Source organism: Lissotriton helveticus, chromosome 9, assembly GCF_964261635.1.
Source record: "Lissotriton helveticus chromosome 9, aLisHel1.1, whole genome shotgun sequence".
Lineage (NCBI taxonomy): Eukaryota > Metazoa > Chordata > Amphibia > Caudata > Salamandridae > Lissotriton > Lissotriton helveticus.
The window spans coordinates 584,970,790-584,990,210 of record NC_136070.1 but is presented as its reverse complement, the minus strand read 5'-3'; the positions used below and the strand labels follow the sequence as shown (position 1 = coordinate 584,990,210).

Below are 19,421 nucleotides of genomic sequence, written 5' to 3'. Positions count from 1 at the left end.
TAAGCTGAACCCTACAATCTAAGGGTTGGTTCCATTCCTGATCTCTTGGGTGGATCCTATAGTGTATACATACCTGGTCCAATATTACATCACCCATCTTCGCCCATATTGAACTATCTGCAAGAGAGAAGAGGCAAAGTAGCACTTGGCCACCAAACGTAGATTGTCCCTTGAGAATTCTGAAGAGAACCCTGTAATCTATAGTATTGGAACCTGTTGAGATAGCTAAGACCGCCATTGTCCAGTATGTGGGAAGTGCACGCACAGATTAGCAGAGGCGAATTTCTCTGTACAGTGATACTCCCTAAATCCAGATTCGCAAGGCATGGGAAATTGACTGTACACTACTGCTGTAGACAGCTGGGTTATCAGACAGTACCAGAAGGGCTTACCGACAAAGGGCACGACGTAAACTGACTGATAATATGCCAGCTCTGGGGAGTCTAATGTCTGGTCCTTTAGCAAAGGCGTTAATGCGCCTTTACCCAACTACTATAATCCTAAAGGTGAATGATGTTTTTTTAATGTCCTGCTAAAATCCTTATTATACAATTCTTTTTTCTATGAATTACTGTTATCTCCTTCTCAACAAGTGGCCTCAACCCTACCACAATTTCCAAGAGTTCTTCTGTAAGTAAAATAAAAGAAGTCCATGGTTCATGTTCCCTAGAAGCTAAATGTTTTGCCATCCCTATAAGCAATGTTTAGTTCTTGTATAGACACAGCTTTAGATGCCATTTTAGTTTCGTGTTTACCAAAAAAATAAAAACACATACATAGATGCCTGTCGGATTTTCATCCATTGATCTGTTCAAGTGTCATTCACATTTTGTTTCTGGCCAGCATTTCGAAGAGCATGTGGCAAAGGGTCCGCTCACTTTATCTATTGCCACTTTGAGATATGACAATTTGCCTGATCACATGACAATTTGCCTGATCACATGTGGACATTTGCCTGAAAAGGAGTGCACGTAGATGCCGGGGCTGATGTGCATGAGCTACTGGGCCACTGTGTTATTTTTTATATTTTGAGACTTTCTTTGCATATTGTATCTATTTACGCACCAAAAATAAAAATTGAGGCTTGCCAAGGCCAGACCTATTGGCGGTATGAATGATCACTTTTACGGCTGACACGTAATTAATTACCAACTCATTAACCCTTGTCCTTCCTCTCAGCGAGGCAGCTTGCACTTCATCAATAAGTGAGTGGTTCGATAGCTTCAGGGTCACACTTTTCACAGAGCATCTGTAGGTCCTCTCCATATCCCCTCTCGCTCTGTCTTCGCTCCCTCCTCGTGCTATTCCTTTCCTTATTGTTCTCCTCCTGATCATTTCCCCTCCATCCAGTTCCTTAACTTTATCTCCGCTATGAACTCAAAGTAGACCAGCTGTCTCTTCCCCTCTCCAGTTTCCCTTTCTTCTCTCACTTCTTTTTCTCCCTTATCTTCCCTCTTCATTGCTATCAATGTTTCTTCTTTTCCTATCATTCTTTCTTTTCATAAAGTCTAACCTTTCTCTGCTCACTTCTTTTTCTGCCACTATCTCATTTCCCCTTGTTCCTCTCTATTTCTCTTTCCGTTTCCTCTTTCACTTTCCCTTGATGTTCTTCTGGACTTGCACCACTGGTTCCAATGGCAGCACCTGGTAGATAACAGTTGGTTGGGCCTTCTTTTGTGTCTTTGCTCTCACAGTGATCAAGTGGATTGACGTGTACAACCGCAGCTACTGCCAGCCGAAGGAGCAGCTGGTGGACATTGGATCCGAGTACCCAGAGGAGGTGGAGCACATCTTCCGGCCATCCTGCGTACCCCTTCGCCGATGCGCTGGCTGCTGCGTGGACGAGGAGCTTGAGTGCGCGGCCACCAAGATGCACGTCGTGATCATGCAGGTGAGGCGTCCACTCTCAGCATCCCATTCCACCTCCCACCTTGTTGCACCTCTGACACCTGATTTGTATTCCTCATGAATGTTTGATTGGCTCAGCATTCCGTCCATCATCTGGTCTTTTTGCATTTGTATTCCTCATGGACATCCTGTGTAGAGCAGAATGCACACAGAAGGGTAGCACAATGCCTGACAAGTACTACTTCTGGGTGGTCCACTGCAGCAGAGTGTTAGCACTGCAGTTACCACAATCCCCCATCCGTAACTGGAGAGCCCTAGCCTATACCACAGCACAACGTCCATCACCATCTTAGTGTCCATACTGCATCTAGAGCCGCCAAGAGACAGACTTCAATGAGGCAGTACACCTGGCAATTCCTGCCACACAGTGGCCCTATTATGAGTCTGATGGTCCACCGACTACTCTATTATGATTCGGGCGGTCGGACTGCCACAGCCCTGCTGCAGGCAAGAGGGAACTGCCGTTCCCTGGCGGTATTGCGGTGGTCAGATTGCCCCTCTATGCTTGGTGGGACAATCGTGGTACCGCCAAGCATATTACGAGTTTCCTCTCCACCAGTGGTGTCATGGAGGAGGCTCCATGAACCCTGTGACATTTTCAGGGCATCGCCATAGGTACGTAAAAAAAAAAAAGCCCGCCAGACAGCAGGAAACTCCTAATCTGGCGGGTGGCCTGACCACAGCTTTGGCGGTGCCCGGCACTGCATCGCCAAAGTCATAATCAGGCTCAGAGAGAGCAGAGCAGCTTCCACCACACAAGGGTAAAGAACTGAAATATCATGCATCACAACAGCTGTCTCCACTATCATGTGGTGAACACCATCTCCATCTCTTACTTTGTCGGTTCACAATCAGAAGTCACCCACCTTGCATTAGACGGCTCCTCAAGATGGCGGTGAGAAGAACCTCACTTGACGATAGAAGACCATTAAAAATCACGAATGAAAAGGTGTGTTTAATAATTAAAGGTGGACATTCAGGCTAGAGCGAGTCATGAGAGAGATTTTTGGGAACATGACCAGCACTGTTTCCTCCCCTGTAGATCCCAGAACACCCTGCGGGGTAACAATGGGCTTTAGGAATAATCAGCAATTCAATCAATTCTTTGTACTTGTAAATAGGTACTTTTAGAGAGTTACTCCCAAATTTAAAAGTGGTCACTTTGCGTGACACTGAGGATTTACAAGAGAATTATCTCACTATCTTGCCAACAATTAACAAGTTCCAATAAAGGAAAAATGACCCAAGTATTAAAAGGTCAAAGGAAGCATGTATCTGATTAGGCGGTAATTACACCATTGGTCACCTTTTCTCATGTATTTTGCATGGATGGAATTTCTGCCTTGTAATTATTGTCTTGTCTGACTGAATCCAGTAGTAGCAAAAGGCAGACTTAGGACAGCTGAACTGGTAGAATTTCAAGAGATGATAATCCCTGACTAGAAATGTCCCTAGTACACATCAGTGGCTGCAGGTTAAGCTATAGAAGATTTAATAATAAAACATATACAAATGAAGCCTACGACTGAGGGATAGCTACCGTTTAAATGCTTGACAGATAACCTCGTTGGTTGTGTGTGCTGCTCTCAAACATCCGTGCATAGTGTGTCACGACTGGTGGATACGCTGAGTGATGTATAGTATAACCCGGGTATGCTGGTGTGTCCATCTTTTCATTGGCACTCGGCATTTGATAGTTGTAATATTTCCACTCGCGACTTTAAGGAACACTGGGCAGTTCCAATTTACAACTCATCCTTATTGAGGCCAAAACTGCTGTTTTCCTAGTAACCAGTATTTTCTTCAGAATCTTCTGAATGTACCTTCCTAATTCCTTCCTGCATATGGTACAGGATATTGAGGGTTCCATCTAAATATTGATGACCAACATTTAGTCACCGAAGGAATATCTAGGTAAATATAGGTTTACCACTCACACTCTTTCAAGAACAGGAAATCTGTATGGACCATATATATATACATAGATGATATTTTGGCTGTGAAATACTTATAGGACAATATTTACACGCAACCCTTTCCTCTGAGATGAGTTCATCTTACTAGAAGGCAGTCTGTGGCACTTTAATGCTCCAAAGAATAAAGAATCCCTGAACACTTCCCTTTTCAGGCGATGGCCTTAAGAGGCACCCTCCCCCGCCACTTCCTTAAAGTGACTGTTTCAGGATTTTCTGCAGCCACTTGTGCAGCCGTTGTTTTTGATCCGTGCAAACTGTGTGTAGGTTCAAGGCTGCATCCTCTGTTGATGCTAGTTGACTGCCTCAGTCTTGATCCGTGTGACCTGGTCGATCATTCCAACAATGTGTGCCGTAGCCTACACGTATGGCCATGCCATTGATGGAGTGGCATCTGCCATTGGTCTAACAGGTCAATTGTAAGACCTGATACAGTGGTCTATCCCCAAAGAGTAAGGAATTAGACGACTGAGTGGATAACGAGCTAATTCCTGGCTCCTTTGTCAGGGATCTTTATTATTTCCTCGTCCCAGTACCTACGCCACACACTCCCTTTTAGACGTGTTTGGGCCTCCATAACAGGATTAGGTGGATGTGTGAGCCTCTTTCATGGCCTCCATCTTTCAGATGAGGGTTTAAGGAGGAAGTATCTGTGTTATCATTTATTTGGACCAATGAATGGCAGTTTGGTGCCTGTACCATGAAATAAACTCACCCCACAGTGAAGGTCGCAGGAGCAATAATGCAAATTCGGAGCAATTACTATTAACAATAACTAATCCGATTATAATCTGGAATATGGAGCATGGCAGGCCGGCTTCCTGAGAATTTCACCAAAGAGGAATATTTATGCATCTGGGTTCACGGTATTTTTTTTTTTTTTTATTTATTTAAGTTTTATATAGCACTTGGTAGACCCAGAGGTATCAGTGCGCTTTACATGAGGAAGGACATTGTTTCAGAACATAGTTACACAGTTACATCAGTTGCTGGAGCGTCGCATAACATAGAAAGGGAACAGTATAATGTAGTTACATGAGTTACAAGAGCATAGCATAAACATTAGGAAAAAAACGGCAAGGGGAAAAGTAATTCAAGGAAACAGGAAAGTCAGGCTGGAACAGGGGAGGTAGACAAAGAATCGAGGAGGGAAGAAGCAGGGGAGGGGAGAGAAACACAACGGAGAGACTAGGAAAACAATGTCCGATGTCAGGCTGGGTAGGTGACGGCCAAGAGGTGAACCAGAGCCAAACTCCTCTTTAGCTGAAAAGGACAGCTCCACGGGTCATCGACCGAGTAGCAAATCACCGGTCATTGTAGCAAAGTCTTCTCAGAGATAGCCATAGGAGAGGATATTACAATGCCTTTGATTTGAGATATATATATATATATATATATATATATATATATATATATATATATACACACACACACCACATGACATTTCATTGATAGCATCCTATTTTGGAATACTTTTTGCTTCCATTATAATGTATAATTTTTAGGCCATTTTACTTGGGCGATCCAAGTAAAAATCTAGAAGGGACTGAGTTGTTATTTAAAATCCCAGGCCTGAAACTTGACATGAGTCTGGGCGTCCTCTTGTAGTCCTATTTACATTTACCAGAGTTGAGCAGTTTTAAAAGCAGACGCAACGGAATTGGTGCAAAAAATTGGACTGGTACAAATGTTGCTGATTTCAGTTGCAAAGTGCCACACACACACCTTAGCGCCATAGCGCTAGGGTGTGTGCGCGAGTAGCATAGGTTTTATACAGGAAGGGTATTCTTCCTGTACAAAATACTATGCTTAAACAAGTGAAAAGCATTTCCTTATTCGTATGTTTGCTGCACAGTGCAGCATACAAGCAAAGTCGGAAGAGCACGGACAAATGAAAACATTTCTCCGTTTAGCGCTTGTTTTTCAACTGCATTAATTTTTGGCGCTAAACCCTTTGTACTGGTGTTTGAGAATAGGGTTTAGTGTAAAACAGCATGGGTGGTAGCACAGGTACGACCATGTCCCACCCATGTAACTCCCCTTTGACGCAAAGTAATGCAAAGCAGCGTTTCATGCTGCTTTGCAGTACTTTTCCATACCAACCAACACAAATACCAATTTGCGTTGGTTTGTGAATCCCCATAAAGGTTTATCGTTACAGAAGTAACGCTAACCTGATGCTAAACCTTTGAGAATCTGGGCCTTAGACTCAAAACCAACGGTAGACCCCTCCTCTCATTTTATTGCGACAGTGACAGAAATTGCCTTTCCGTGAAAAAACATTTCCATACTGGGATTTGGCTTTTGAATTTGTCATTCTTTCTGTTTTTATTCCTGTAGATAATGAAGACGAAGTTCCTGAACACGCAGATGGTAGAAGTGCCATTTGTGGAGCACAGTCAGTGCGAGTGCAGGTATGCTGCTATGCGGCAGTCAGTCAGCCACAAAAGTGGTGGAATTTAAGTGTTATACAAAGTTTTTTGTAAGATTCAGTAGGACAAATGATGAAAATCTGGTTAGAAAAGAGTCACATACAGGGCTTTGTTTCGAGATACCTTGAGAGTGTTTTGTGGACAAATAAGACACAGTTTTGGGGTTGCCTACGTCAATTAATTAGGGATTGTAAAGCGCGGCTACTCATCCGTGAGGGTATAAAGGTACAGGGGGAATTCTGGTTCATCTGTGCCATGGTGTTCAGTCGAAGAGCCAAGTCTTGAGGTCCTTCCTGAATTGGGTCAGCAACGGGTATTGTCTGAGGTGGGTAGGCAGGGTGTTCCAGGCCAGGTACATAGTTGTGGTAAGGGGAAAGGAACAGTGCAGAAATCCAGAAACACTAGTAGTAAAGTCTAACTTAGACTCTTAGTATCATTGGTATTAAAGGCTCGCCAGGTCCTCATCCATCATAGAAAACACGAAAACCCCAGATCTTTCTGTACAATTTGAATTTCACCATCAGAACCTCAGGGGTGGTTACAGCCATAAGGTTTGCTATGTAAGTGTACAAACTCGCTCAAAGAATGATATGGCAAAAATATTAAGGTCACTTAAAGGGCTGTCATATATAGAAGATACAAGGCAACGACTTTTCAGATTTCAATAAATGATTTATATCTGTAATTAACAAGGCTGATTATGCAGGGTCCTTTCGCAATGTATCAAAATCAGGATTGCCTTGGAGAGGCATTAGAACTTTCATTCGCGCCAAATAACACAAGCTACAGACCACTGAGAAATATCATGCTTAGATCTCACTTTACTTTGCAGAACAACAACTGACAGTGTTGCTTTGCTTGTCTGATGCCTGTGGTCTCCTCATGTCTTGTATACTTACATATATATGCGTGTGTACGTGTTCCCGTGAAAAAGGTATGGGTATGTTTCAAAACCTAAAAACCACTGAAATTGGCTATTTATGGTAAATGGAGCAAGCATATCTAGCCTGCCAATCCACAGGTCATGAACCCGCACATGAGGCCCTGTACTGGCTTAGCCCTACACCCTGAACCTCTTGCCTGAGTTTTTTCAAAATTCGCAAATCTAAAGCCAGAAAAAAAAGTTATAGCAGTTAGTTTTTAAAAACATCCACAGATCCACCCAGAGACCCACAGATCTGCATAACCATATCAGAATCTGAAAATCTAGTACAAATTGTCCACTCACAGTAACGGTGAATCCATGTGCGGATCTGCAAATTACGTTAGAAAAACAGAGGGCTTTTGAGATTGAAGGCTCTGCAGTATCATACAAGGATTAACTTTAACAGACATTTTGATGGGTTGGTTTTTGCGCAGGTAGAAATATAGAACATATGAGGACCCTGTTTGGACCCTAAACCTTCGGCCGCGCTGCTGGCAAACTGTTTTAGAGTGAATCCTGTCGTTCGGACATACTGGGGTTAAAATACGGTCCATATCTATAGATATACCCTCTCTCAGCGTATGGAGAAGCATGAGAAAATGACAAAGATGAATGGATAGATTTGCAAACCATAAACCAGCCTGTTCACTTGAAAATCATTTGTTTAGATAGAAGTTGATGTAAACGCCTACTCTCCTTAGGTGGGATGCCATTAATCAGAGGCGGTCTTGAAAAAACATGTGTTCCAGTAGACATGCTCCAAATTAGGTATAAATCTCTCATTTCGGGATTTTCATTTTGAAAATAAAAAAAGAAAACTCTTTGGTGTGGGGCTTCATTATGTTGACAGCTCTGCACCAAACAGTGAAATGCATTGACAGAACCCGTCATGAAGGCGGTGCTGTTGGGAGGGACTGACCCTCAGATTTATAAATGACCGTCAAGCTGGTGGTCATTTAGAAAGCATTGCCTGGAACTGCTGTCCAAGCGGTTCCTGTCCATGCATTTTGCTGTTTTGGTGCAGGGCTCAGTCAGCATGACGGAACCTTGCACCAAACAGTTTTCTTTTCTATTTTCAAAAAGAAAATCCCGAAACTGCATTTTCTTTTGGAAAATAAAAAAACAATGCTGCCCTTGGCTTGGAAGTCCTCTCCCATGGCGAGGGGAAAATTTAGTGGATTTCACGGCCCCCTACCTCCAGTAATGTACTGCGAGATTTTGTTTTTGGTAACTATGATCTGAGTCGACACTTCCACGTTAGATTAAAAATGTCTTGGCTGAGGTATTTATGTTACGCACTCTGCAAAATTAATCACCTGCAGGAGCACTGAGATAATGGATCAGAGTGCAAGGCCAAGTTATTAATAGTTTGTTGTAAGAGGAAGGGCTTGTATCTTCCTTCAATGCTTCCAATACTTTTACCTCAAAATAAAATATACGGCGACTGCTAACCCGCTGTGTTTCCAACCATCACTTTGCTGTCGTCATGGGGTGTACTGGAATCACACTATTCCAGGCCATGACCCTCCTGCATTTAGGAAGTACACTAAGCATGAATTGTGTAAGTTGCGAATTCCATGAAGATGGATGCTTCACTTAGGAAGGGAAACTCTATAACCTGCAACAAGAGGCAAAAGTAAAAAGCCAGAAATTGAGCTTTTAAATAAAAACACAGAGTAAAGGAAGAACAAAACTAAGGAAGGAAATACGACTTGACGCCACAAGCAATAAAGAAAAAGTAAAATAAAGAAAAAAGCCAAACATATAGAATTATAGATGGGTAATAGTGATTTACGGGAATGTTTAAACATCCACCGTAATTCACTTTTTACACATCGATAATTTTATGTTATGTATGGCCTTCAAAATCATCTTCCCTGCCTTCAACTAGTGCGCAGGGGCAGAGGATAATGGGAGAGCTATACATAACATGCTCTCTCCTCCTTGACGCAAATGTGAAAAATGTATATCTTACATGCTACCCTTAACCGAAACCCATTACCTTCCCTGCCTTCCTTCCCCCTCCTGCAGCTGAGCTTTCTGCTTTCAATCAAAGCAGACAAGGCCATTATGACATCACAGCAGTTGATAACCAGTTTTGTTATCAACAGTCGTGATGTCATAGCAAGGAGTTATGACTTTCAGAAACTGAAATAAATGACAGAGGTTCTCCACGAGTGCCATACATAACATAAACATACATGGAATGAATAGCTTTTGTCTAAAGGTTTGTCTGAAATGCCTGCCCCTGTGACATCAGAATGAAGGCCTTTGTCAGAGATCAAGCTTTTTTTATAGTAGCTGTGACATTGGGATAGGTCACCTTTACACCCAATGACAAAGAGAGGCTACAACATTTGTAACTAAATACTTTCTGAATTTCTTTTTGAGTTGGCTATGGACAGAGGGTGTGAATATTCCGAGGATCCTTAGGTATTGCAATATATTGTTAAGGTGTTTTGACACTTTACCTGCGCTTGCCAGTGAGTGTGGTCGTGTATGGCGTGCGCCGAGGCACACACCCCTGCTGATACAGTTCTTTCAATAGACCTGGTTATCTAATCAGGTAGGCTTTGAAGCTTCATTGGCCTGACGTGGAATGTTCCTGGATAAGCCCGGGTTATCACCACAATTTGTATGTACAGTGTTGTTGGCGCATAATCTGAGATCGGCCTTCCGCCTAAGGCAGGCCAACTTTCAGGGGCAGACTATATCTTTTCTGGTAGATGGAAACCTCACTGTGCGAGTTTATCTAAGCACTGGTCTCTACATATAGTCCAGCTGCTGAGCTGATAATAGGTTTATTACGTTTACACGTACTCCAATACCTCTGCCAGGCCTGAGAACCTGTGACTAGTGCAGCGTGTGAGTGGTGATGTCATTAGTACTACATAGGGCGGTGCACTCTGCACTGTAGCAGATATCTTAGATAGAGGTGCCACCTACAGCTTAAATTCCTAGCCTGAGTTTGCACATGCAACTGTGTATATCTACCTATAGGCATACAAGGGAAACATCCTTTACAACGCAACTTTTACCACGCAGTGCTGTTACAACGCAGGTTTTACAACGAAAACCATTACAACGCATTACACTGGGGGGCGCTCTAGGATAATGAATACGTTTAATTTACTATCCAACACCTTCCCTAGTGTCCACGGGGACTGGAGTTGGAATAGTAAATTCAACTATTCACTATCCAGCACCCCTAAGTGTAATGCGTTGTAATGGTATGCATAGTAAAACCTGCGTTGTAACAGCATGCGTGGTAAAAGCATGCGTTGTAACGTCGTACATCCGGCATACCATGTACAAAACTACTGACAGAGGGCCTGATTTAGAGTATAGATTATGGTATGTACTCTCAAGGCAACAGAGTAAAACACTCCATCTCCTTGATGGAGTATCCGTTCTCCACGTTGGAGATGTCTCAGTACATCTTTAGTCATTGACCGGAATTGACATCACGTGGTTTCTGTCAATGTGTTAAAAGTTTGACAGACAACCTTCAAATTGACGGACGGGCTGCAAACTTTTAACATGTTTTTGGATTTTTCAAAAACAAACTCTTGAAGTGGGAGTTTTGGATTTGAAACCTCAAAAACGAATGACCATCCACACCATGAGATCTCTTTTCCAGGGAGTGGAAGCCATTTAAATGTTTTCACTGTCCCTTACTGCCAGGTGTTACACGATGGTGAAGGGCAGTTAAAATTGGCTTTAAGAACACATGCTCTAATTTGGGTGGGCACGTGAATCCACAAAACTCCAGCAGGGCACTAACTTGGCAATGGGGCTTTATTAGGCTCCATCGTCTAGATATTTAAGGTCGGCCTGCCTGTAAATTTGGTGGGCAGACAACGGGTTTGCGGAGAGGGTACTCCATTGCAGTTGCGACAGAGTGCCCCTCTATCAAACTTTACATCAGGCTCATAGTTCTGATACCTGTTATCAAAGCAAGTACATTCTATTTGCACACACCCAATGCACCCACTATATATCTAAGTTACAGAAGCACACACACTTGTAATATACACATATAAGGGAATCCAAAGACTGCTTAATATATGTTGTGCAAATACAAAACAATACACACATCATGTATAACTGAAAACCTTAAAATAAGCGCAATGTACAAACAACAGCCATAGCTTAACACCCTCTGCAGACACAACAAACATAATGTAACAACCTGCCATACATACACACTGTAAAAGGCACAGGAACAGCATTGTTGCACAAGCAAATAATCAACACAAGAGAAAGCTTAAATTGATATTCTACTCACATGGCAGAAGAACATGTCCAACACACGCAAACACACATACGCACATAGGCTCTAGTCGCCAGCTTCATAAACATGAAGTCCTGCACTCCATGCAGCAGCCTCAACTTTTTGGCCCGTACAAGAGCACCTATCATGTGCATAACAAGAGCCAAGCTACAACACACACAGAGCCTAATTTACAAAACCTTTTCTGTAAGTCTGTGATATTACTCTAAAATAGCCAGGAATAAAAGACAGATACTCAGGGAGAAATACTTTGTGCATCAGCCACAAAGGGTATGCTCAGAACTGTGCATTAAAGGCTAAGATGAACTGACCTTTTCTAATGCTAGCCTCGCTCGCTGACTCTCGGACAGGGCCCCATTTGCTCATTCCAGGTGTGTAAAATATAAACTAGCTTGGAGAATCTTACTCTTAGGAGCTCATTACGATGTCGAACGGAAAGGCGCCTCCCGACAGGAGTAATCTCCTCGACTGTGTCGGAGCCCTTCCGACCGACTTGGTCGGATTACATTCCGACCGCTTGATTACAATGTTCACGCTTGGAACGTTAACCGCACAGTCATTCCGACTCGGTTCTGAACGACTCGTGGAGTATTTGTTTCAGTTGTAACCAGATTGTACATCCCTATGGACAGCGTTTCTGCCATCGGGATTATGATGTCGATTTCCAACAGCCTTTCTGTGTCGGCCTGTCTGACATGGAAAGGCTTTCGGAAAGAGACTGGGGCCCCTGGCAGGGCCCCCTAGCCCCAGCGGCCTACGTTTGATGGCCAAGGTGGTACATAAGGGACCCCCCCCCTGCAAAACCCTGCACTATGTGGCAGGCACTGTGGGGTGCCTGCGACAGGGTTTTCCGCACACACTAATTTCCCCATAGAAGCCTCTGTTACCAACAGTTGTTGGGCATAACACGAGCTCACATTGGAAACAATGGGAATCCGACTGAACAGTGTTCTGTCGCATCGTAATCCAGTGGTCGGAACCGTCGACTGCAAGTCGGTCGGACCCGAATCCGAGACTGTGTCGGACGGAGGCTTCCATCCCATATCATAATGAGCCCCTACGATGTAAACTACACTGGCACGATTCACACTATTATCCTAGAGCAAATGAAGAGATGCGCTTGAGCATCTAAGATTTACCCAGGCCAACAAATAGGATATTCACAAAGACTTCCACTTGGAGCAAATCTGAATGTGCTTGAGTCCAGGAAGAGCTATAAAATGCCTGTAGTGTTTTTTGATTTCTGTTTGCACTTCAGCATCTCAAAGATGCTCCAGGCTGCAACCTTTGCTGCAGTGCTAACCTTACAAATATGGTAAAACAGAACAGGCACATCTGGGATGCTCGGGCTCCCCCACTTGGCCCAAGACCTTAGCACGTGTGTGAGGCTGCAGTGCAGATGATCGCTAGATGTTTTGAAGGAGGCCTCATTGGGCCATATGTATCATTCCAAATTGCGATCGCAAACGCCTAAATTCGCAGAATTTCGGCAGTTGCGATCGCAATTGAGCTTAGTGGTATGTACTAATGAAAAACTGCCTCGCAAAATTTGCAATTCCCTATTTTGCGATTGCATTTAAGGAATCGCAAATTGCAATTCCTTAAATGCAATGTAAGAAGCACTGAAAAAGTGCAATTTGGACTTAAGGAATCGCAAATTCCACCAACTTCAAGTTGGTGGTAATTTGCGATTTCTTTGAAAAATTCATTTTTTTTATTTTTCAAAGTGCAATGTGGCGCACATACATGCTCTTAGGGCATGTCTGTGCGCCACATGTGCACCCCTGCTTATTTCAGGGGTGCAACAGGGTGTCCTTTTGACACCCTTGCAACCTTGAAATTGCATTCTCAATTTGCAATTTTCTAATTGCTAATCACAAATTGAGAATGTCTTCCTATTCATTCCTATAGGCCTCTAGGCCCACAGGAATAAATGGGGAGGGTTTCCCTAATTGCGAATCGCACTTTGTGATTCGCAATTAAGGAATATCTAGGATTCGCAAATCTTTTTTCAAATCCTACATACACCTCGTTTGGCGATTCTCAAATAGCGATTCTCTAAAATTTGCTATTTGTGAAACGCAAAACCAAACTTTCATACAGACCACCAGTGGATAATTCGGCCATGACACACTAGAAGAAGATTGTTGGTAGTAGGGACAGCTGCAACTGACAGTGCAGTCTAGTTGCTCCATCATCTCACCTTCCTACTTTGGTGGTAGCTTCTAAGGCACAGCCGGGGCAAACATCTTAGCCGTGGCGCTAAAGCACTTGTACGCTGCATCTCCACCGAATTGCATCCTGCGCGTTAGCCAGCCACATAGTCAGTGGCTTGTTTACAGTCTGACGTTATCTTCTTTGTTTTGCAGACCAAAGAAATATTCGAAATTAAAGCCAGAGCGGTGAGTGGTCATGTCTTATGTCTCTGCTGCCAACTACTTCTCTCTACACCATAGTTAATATTCTATTTTCACTAAGTCACCCTCATTTTCTCGCCTTCCCTTACTCTTTGTTTTGCACTCCCTACCTCTTTCTTTTGCTTCTTCCTTCTCCCCTTCCTTCTATTCCACACACAGATTCCCTCCCATAAGGGTGTCTTAGGGGGAGGGGGCTACAGGGGATGGGAGCACTTTCATGTTGCAGTATCTGACCTCCCTTACTGTCCCCTAAAGGAATTAGCCTTTTCTTCACAGGCCGAAACCATCGAAAGGCAGCAAGGAGAAACCAAAGCGGCGGAAACCTCTGGCTCCCGCTAACCTTCGCAGCCTGAAGCATTTAAAGTAAAAGTCTGAGAAGCCTACTTCTGCATGTCCCCTTCTGCCCTTCAAGATTTCCAACCTTTCCGGGAGCAGAGCCAGGGGGCAGACACAGAGCTACATTCCCACCTCTCGCATGCGCATTCTCGTAAACTAGCATTGCATAAACAACCCATTGTGCACTAGTTACAGAATGTGAGCCTCAACTCTTGGATGACTCTTGCGGGTTTGAGGGGGGACTTGAATCAACCTTAATGGTCCTGAGAAAAGTTCAGACTAATACTGCTGGTGAGCAGTTAAAGCAGCAGCGACAACTAGTGGTCAGTCACTGTTGAGCGTGCTTAGTTGTGACACCTAGTGGTAGAGTATAAGATGTGCCAGAGTGACAGCGAATGGTCAGAGACTGGGATGTGCAACACTGCAGAGAGAGAGAGAGAGAGAGAGAGAATAACAAGAACAACCGTGACATATAGTGACCAGTCAGTACATGGCATGAGCGACAAATGTGCCGTATAGATAGCTAATGGATAGTTAAAGAATCCTATTTGTAGCGAAGGGACCGAGTGGCAAGTCAGAGAATAGCAAACACATCAACGACACTAGTCGCCACTCAAAGCTTTGTATGTGCTGACCTGACACTATAGTGCTCAGAGGTGACTGAAGGTGGCGTGCAGTGCTTTATAAAATGACTAAATACATGGATAGTCAGAATATGTTATGTTCAGCAGTGACACCTCGAGGTGATTCAGACATGCAGCAATGATACTTATAGCTCCTAAGCATTTGTGCACGGTATGGGCCAGACGCGGCCTTCCATTAGCCCCCGTGGCACATGGGGTGGCTGTACGTTTTGTTTTTGCCCTGAAAGGGGGCGGTTGGAAGGATACACTGCCCAGCAATGCTGAAATAATGCCAAGCTGGCTAAAAGAGAACCTTAGAATAGCAAGCTTCTGAAGAAGAGACCTTACTGTCCGGGCCACAGTTTTCCTAAGGTGTTGACACTGCCATGAAAAGTACATATTTTACTCATCACCAAAGCAAAGCAGTGTTCTGTGTCTGAATACTGGCTCAGAGATTCTCCCGGAGGGCTCTTGAGCTTTCAGTGGTGGTGACAGAATCCAACCCTTTAACCAGGTCAAATGTACTAACATGGGTTGCATGAGTCGGCAAACTGGTGGAGGGTAGAAGAATAATACACTGTACTTCTAACTAATCTTTAGGGAGTTTTAAACTAACTGGCGTTTTCCAAAATGGTGTTTCTTAATTCTAATACTTAACTTCTGAAATCTATCAATCAAGGAATTTTAGTGACTTCGAACCACTGGCATTCACATTTTAAGGTTGGTGTGTTTAAAAGTGACTTATTCTACCAGTCTGGGGGGGTTGAGTTTTAAAAAACCTAAGAATAAGGAATTAAAATGACATAACATTACTCTTGCCAGAGGTAGAAGATTAATCACCCAGAAGATTCAATCGACACAAGAAAACTTACAACGCTAAATAATGTCCCTGGGAAAGAGGTAGGAGGCTGATGCTCGGTTCAAAAAGCAAAACAATATACAGTCTCCCTGGAGGAAATGTCCAAAATCTCAAATCAGTAACAGGAATCAAATATGAACTTATCATTAAATCATAAAACTATTCCAGCAATTCAGAAGTGCACTCTCAGTGGAAGATTCAGAGTCTTCAGTAGCAAAATATCATCAACTTCTCAATAAATACAACAAAATATCCTGAACTAGAGATTTATCTTCTAAGTGACTACAATGGGGTCTGAAGAAACAAAGAATGTATTGCGTAGTAGATTTAAAAAGAGGGATCAATTGCCCGAAAACGTATAAATGTCACATTCGTGGAACTAGATCACACAACATGGATATTTCCACCTTTTGTATAGTTCACAACATCCCACATCCAACATTTAGGATCACAGCAAATGCCCTGTCTTATGCCTGTAGATCCTGTACATTGCAGAAAATCTGCAGATGTGGCATTGGGATAAATCTACAGTTTCTATGTTTACTTCATATAAAAAGTATTTTCTCAAGTAAACTATTTTATTCTTCCGAAGCGCCTTCAAAAATGTATAGTTTCAGCTCTTTCTTGCACTCTAAACTTTCAGAAGACTAATAAGTAGGGGACGCCCAGGCTTAAATCTAGACATGCATGGAGTGTGTAGAAGGCATTGCGGTTGTTTCTGAATACTGAAAATGTTAATAAAATGCAGGTCACCATTTGCATTGATCACTCCTGACACTCATGGAACCCCCACTGCATCACACATCGGTGTCACCTACAAATAAAATAATATATCCATACGTCTTTCAGATTTTTCTGTTGTAAGGGATTGCTGTGGATGTAAAAATCTGCTGATCTTTACTGTGTGAACCAGATCAGGTTTTTACATGCGCGGTTGACGCTTTTTTAGGTGACCAGATTTTCTAAACCGGAACAGTCCACAGGCATTAAAGTAGGACAATATGTAGTACAATACGCAGAGGACCTGCTGTGGGAGCTCCCACTGAGGCAAAAGAGGGACTATATAAGCACCTCTCACAAACTAGATTTAAGAACAATTAGACCACAGGAGCCAGAAAGTAAATGGTAACATTCAAACTGGATAAGGACCGGTTTCTGTGAGGCGACTGTGGCGAAGGGAATCACAAAAATATGAAATGGGAATTTTTTCATTTCCTTCACATATGAACTAGAGAAAATGTTCAGCGGCATTTTTTCTGAATCAGTACAGCTATTAGAATTGTACAAAGTGCATTTAAAGGCTGTTAAATAAAACCACCCAAAAAAATAAAAAAATATTAATAACACCGCTCACTATCTCATCACTGGTGCTGTGATGAAGCTAAGAGATAGGCTCATGAGCCTGGGTTTTGGATGAGGGTCTTCACCTATACCTCGTCACTCCTCATAAATACCTGCTGTACTGCCCAGCGCTGCATAATGAGGCAATGCAGTGCATTAGCAGAGTTACCTTCTGTCAATTGTGTGATTCAGCAGAAGTTAGTTATGTGCGGAAAATCCTTGAGAATACAGCAGATAGTCCTAGAATAAATTACTTCTCTTCAGAAATATGTTAAATTTTAAAACTGATTATGGTTAATGGAGTGAACAGTCTGTTAAAAGTTCTATACACACATTTTTATCTAATACAATGGCTGCAGCTCCTACAGGTAAAACAAAGAACTGCCAATATATTCACTTGTCTGGACAGATGATTCATATCACAATAGATTAAACAGGGACTGATGGAGCGCATTAAATAAACTTCAATTGCCTTATTCTTAAAAATAAAAAATAACCACTTTGGTTCAACGGAAATTAAAGATTTGTCACTTAAGTGCAATGTTGCCTCAAGAACAATGCATCTACTTCTTAATAATTATAGACATTTTCAATAGTAATTGCTAATTGAAGGCAGTATTCTTCACTCAAGAACATTAAACAAAGCTCTGAGAACAAAATATTAATCTTTTGATGTATTGACAAATGTATCAGAGTCCATCGACTACAAAATTCTTGCCAATGAGCGTACATGTCTCTTAATGTAGTATTGGCCAAAAATAAATAAATCATACATTAATAAATTGATTAATGTGGGCATATATTGAAAATATAGCAACATTCTGTCTCCAAAAGGACTGTGGGAATTATCAGAATGTTTTAATCCAATAATGCACGTAAAAAATTCTGAAATTCAGGAAAACTATGCAGATAGATTAAGACATTTCTGCAATTCACAAATCAACACAAAACGGTACAGTTCCTCAAGATAAAAGGATATGCTCCCTATATATTGACACATCTCTCTAAATTAATTTCCAGAAATATATCAATAACGGCTTTGGTATAACTAGGCGACCATTTTCCATATTAATAAATACATCTCCCATGGTGATACTCTTAAAAGATAGCATTGAGGTTTTTAAAATATAGAACATTTTACTGATACATTATTCAACAGTTTTTAACAATAAACCAGATAGGTTTGTTAAATCTAGAAACATGCTTGCACATCCTAGTATTCATCTAAGAAAAATTCTGCCATAAGGCCTAAAATAGAGTAGCATTATCCCAACACAGCGCTATTTACTCAGAAAGCATTTTCATATAAACAAACATTTTATCAACAAATTAACTAATCAAGAAATAGGACAATACTTTCACTGTATTTTCTTAAGATAGATGGAAATTCTGCAGCTTATTGATTAGCCTGTTAAAATGAATCTGATAATGAATTATAAAATGATCCCTGGTAAAATTACAGTGAGATTGGTATATCAGACAGACTTTATTTTGACATAGGACTGGTTATATGCTTGCATATAGGAGTAGAGTTATACCAACAAATGAATCAAGTTCACACAATAGATAAATGTTCTTATTAATAGGTATAATATATGATATTAATGTAATCTCCCAATGGTGGAGACAGTTTCTGGAAATTTAAGATCAGTCTGCTCAAAAATATAGGATCTATTGCTCAGAATTAATTGCAAACTATATTAGAGAGGCTCTCAAAATACAATAACAGTATCCCAGCAAATTGGCAGATCAATCTGAATCATCTTCATTAATTTGATAGTCTCCGAAAACGTAGGAAACCTTTCTCAGCAATCAAATATTTATTAGAATTTATCACAAAAGGAAAGGTGTCTTGCAGTAGAATAAAAAGTCTCTTGGAGAAGGAAAAATATTTTGTGTATAAACTGTTATGTTTGAAATATACCCTCCATTATTGGAGGATTTGTCGTTCTATAATTTAAATAGTTTCCAGATACATAGAATAATTTTCTTTCTGAGGCTATAACATGGGTAAGGTGCAGTAGGTGCATTAGGCTCAGGCTGGATTTTTCAGGATAGCCACTAGATTGTAAGCTCCAGTTTAGATTAATTGTATATAAATATATCGTATGTAGATATTTTGAAAATCTGGTGTGAATTCAGCGGTCCTGGAGCAACATAGGATACCTCAATAGAATAAACTATGTGTCCCTTTTTCATTAGAGCATCTGTGAATAATGGACTTAATCCCAATAATGTAGCTGCCATTATTAAAGGTTTGGAGTAATGATTCTCAAGGAGCAAACCGTTCAGCTCTTCATTAATATGTTTGTA

The 19,421-nt window shown here is 41.8% G+C and overlaps 1 protein-coding gene across 2 annotated transcripts in view; it reads left to right on the top strand.

Annotated features, from left to right (window-relative positions):
* VEGFB (vascular endothelial growth factor B) overlaps positions 1 to 19,421 on the top strand; it is a 319,927-nt gene that overhangs the window by 269,848 nt on the left and 30,658 nt on the right. Inside the window, exons 3-6 of one of the 2 annotated variants that reach the window (XM_078660553.1) lie at positions 1,695 to 1,891; positions 6,222 to 6,295; positions 13,902 to 13,934; positions 14,226 to 14,312. In XM_078660553.1, coding sequence (XP_078516679.1) covers positions 1,695 to 1,891; positions 6,222 to 6,295; positions 13,902 to 13,934; positions 14,226 to 14,312 — 391 coding nt within the window. The remainder of the gene's footprint in view (positions 1 to 1,694; positions 1,892 to 6,221; positions 6,296 to 13,901; positions 13,935 to 14,225; positions 14,313 to 19,421) is intronic. The other variant, XM_078660554.1, reaches the window with a different exon arrangement.